General features: G+C 55.5%; 1 protein-coding gene across 1 annotated transcript; it reads left to right on the forward strand.

The window, feature by feature from the left end:
• Positions 1-2,019: 2,019 nt before the first annotated feature.
• NGA_0428320 (uncharacterized protein) lies at positions 2,020-2,832 on the forward strand (the record flags this gene model as incomplete). The annotated part of the gene is made up of 2 exons (XM_005854989.1): positions 2,020-2,183; positions 2,676-2,832. Coding segments are annotated over 2 exons (321 nt in total), but the record flags the coding sequence as incomplete, so codon positions are not given.
• Between the last annotated feature and the right edge of the window lie 15 nt (positions 2,833-2,847).

Genomic DNA, 2,847 nt, shown 5'->3' on the forward strand with positions numbered 1-2,847 from the left:
CTCCTGGGCCTGCTGTGGCCGTTCCGCTCGTCCTACGCCCGGTGACAATGGCGAGCACTGCTGTCAAAACCCCGGCAGCAAACCTTCCCCCTGACGTCATCGCCACCGCCCTTCTGAGCCTGGATAAAACCGCCAATCTAGCCCGAGCACTGTCTTCTCCTCCCACCCAGATGCCTTCCACGATCTCTGATACTGTCTCCTCCACAAGCGCGGGTTCTGCGGAGAGTAGCCCCGTGGCCTCAACCTCCTCCCCTGCTTTATACGTCACGGCCCGCGTCGGCGCCCGGGGCCGGGTGCTTGCTTCGGTCAAGATCCCTGTGCCACCCTCTTCGCCCCCGGCCTTTCCGTTGGAAGTCCACTTGAAGGAGGGTGACATTTACGCAGACACCCCCCAGGCCCGGCACGACCTTGCCCAAGCGATCCGATCTTCAGACCTCGTCTTGTCGGCACGTCTGGACAGTGACGGGCGTGCTTCCACGCGTGATCCTAGAGATTTGGTAGGACAGGGCGTTGTGTATAAATTCCAGTCGGTAGACTCGGCACAGTGGTCAAGGGCGGATATTTCTCTAACCGGCCGCGGTGCATTCGGAGAGTTCGTGACCGGGGGAAAGGTGAGGTAACCGAGGTGAAAGAGAAATAAACTACTGTGCAACACGTTTTGCCATATTACTACAAATTCCTTTATATGCGCAGCACACTGAGTGTGCGTATCCTGCAGTGATGCGTCCCGCTATGTCCTCCTTCTAAAACTCGATAAGATGACTTAACAGCGGGCCCATTCTAACGTGCTTAGAGAGTTTTTGTGTTTAAAATGGGTTGTCGGTGATAAGAGGTAGATTGATCTTTCTCGATCTTAGGGTAGTCCTTTTGCTTATGCCGCATTGCACGAGCGTGTCATATTCAAGTGTTTGAGGGCGTGCACTAGACCGGATGGCCTGCACCATGGCGGTGACCGGTCGTGAGGCCCTCGACAACGACTTTGCCACCAGGGAAGTGAGGGGAGATCCCTATCGTTATCTTGTAAAGTGATTACTGTGCCTTTCTCTTCGCTACCGGTACCGTCGATTATGGTGAATTACTATACTAATAATGGGACGGATGGCAACAGAGGGTGAGACTTTGGCGACCCGCGAGTCAATCAGCCGACGACTGTGCGCTACGTGATGAAGAAAGAAGAAAAAATCACGAGAGAGCCTCTTGCGCAGTCCTTATCATTTTGTCTCGAAATACTGTACAGAATTCACACGGGAATGCACAACACTTTCCCGGGGTCATTTCCCATGCCCTCCGATAGCCCACTCAGAGCGTTCGCTTACAATAGGTATGCGCGCGGATTAACAGTAGCTTTCCCAGTCGGCGACGTGCTCGAGTGTGACAACCGCTACCAGAGTCAGAGTAGTAGAGGCGCAGATTCTTACGCTACAAGCGCGTACATTTTTGGCAATGTTTTTAATCCTAGGGATTTCGAAAGGAAGATCCGCCCGGCTTGTGAGACTGGAGGTAGCAAAATCAAAAGGCGGGCTTCGACCCCGCCAGACAGGATAAAGCAAGCCGCTTCAAGCGCCGCGCTGATGCCTATAAACAATATGAAGTAACGTACATCGCCCGTCATTTTCGACAGGTACAAAAAGAATGGTAAGAAGCTTGTCCATAGCCCTGTCCGGGCTCTTCCTTCTCTTTGCTACCACCTGCAGCGCCTTTTCACCTCCCTCCCAGCATGCGTCTCCGTCCACACGGGCACCCGCCCCTACCACTTCTACCCCGCCTCCCATGGCCATGGAAAGTGTCGGAAGGGCTGGGGCGGTGTTTGGACAGCTCGGTGGTGCGTTGGCAGCGTTGGGGGTGCTGGGTTTGCCGTCTCTTCCAGCCGGTACGTGAAATATATGCCGGGGTCGATGGAGGAACGGTAGGAGGCATGTCGTCGCACCGTCCATCGACCTGCTCTCTCGTCACTTTTGCCATGTTTCTTACCTCGTGACCCCTGGTTTCCCAGTGGCGGCCCCGCGTCAGCTGGAGTACATGCCGGGCATCGAAGGTCGGGGATACGGAAAGCCCCGCACAAAATACCCGGATTTCTCCCAGACCCCGTCCGGTCTTCAATACAAGGACGTGCGGGAAGGGAAAGGAAACTCGCCCACGGTGGGGGACCGAGTGGTGATGGATTGGGAAGGGTACACGATTGGGTAGGTTCGGGAGGAGCAGTGAAGCGTCCTTGGCCGCAGCAATCCCGTCCTTCTCCTCCTCCTTTCTTCCTTTCTGGACCGCTCTTTGTCTCGCGGCACTTTCATCCCTTGTACATTCCAATTTATCTTTCCTGTCTCATCTTTTTCATTTGCTATCGCTGTTTTCCCTCCTCCCTTCTCTTGGCCTCCCTCACGCCATCTGTTCCCCCCAGACGCCTCCCTCCTTTCCTCTTTTCCTCGCCTTGATCGATCTCAGCCTTCCTTTCTGTGCTTACCCCTCCTCCTGATCGCTTTAAAGCCACGCTCCCACCTTCCTTCCCTCCCGCTTCTTTTCCGTTTCTCACCCTTAACCCCGTGGCCCTCGCCTTCGTCGTGGACACGTTTACATTCCAAACCTCCTACCCCCCCTCCTTTCCCATCTTTCACTTCAACCTTTTCTGCCCTTTCCTCCCTCTCTCCCTTCTTCCCTCTCTCCCTCCCTCTCTGCCGTAGCTACTACGGCCGCCCCTTCGAAGCGAAGGGGAAGACCAAAGGCGGGGCCTTCGACTCCGCCGACAAGGAATATCTCCGCTTCGTGCTGGGGAAAACGCCGATGATACCGGCCTTGGAAGAGGCCCTTCAAACCATGAAGCCCGGGGGCATCCGTCAGGTGAGGCAGGGAAGG

The sequence above is a fragment of the Nannochloropsis gaditana genome, assembly GCF_000240725.1.
Source record: "Nannochloropsis gaditana CCMP526 unplaced genomic scaffold scaffold326, whole genome shotgun sequence".
NCBI classification, from domain to species: Eukaryota; class Eustigmatophyceae; order Eustigmatales; family Monodopsidaceae; genus Microchloropsis; species Microchloropsis gaditana.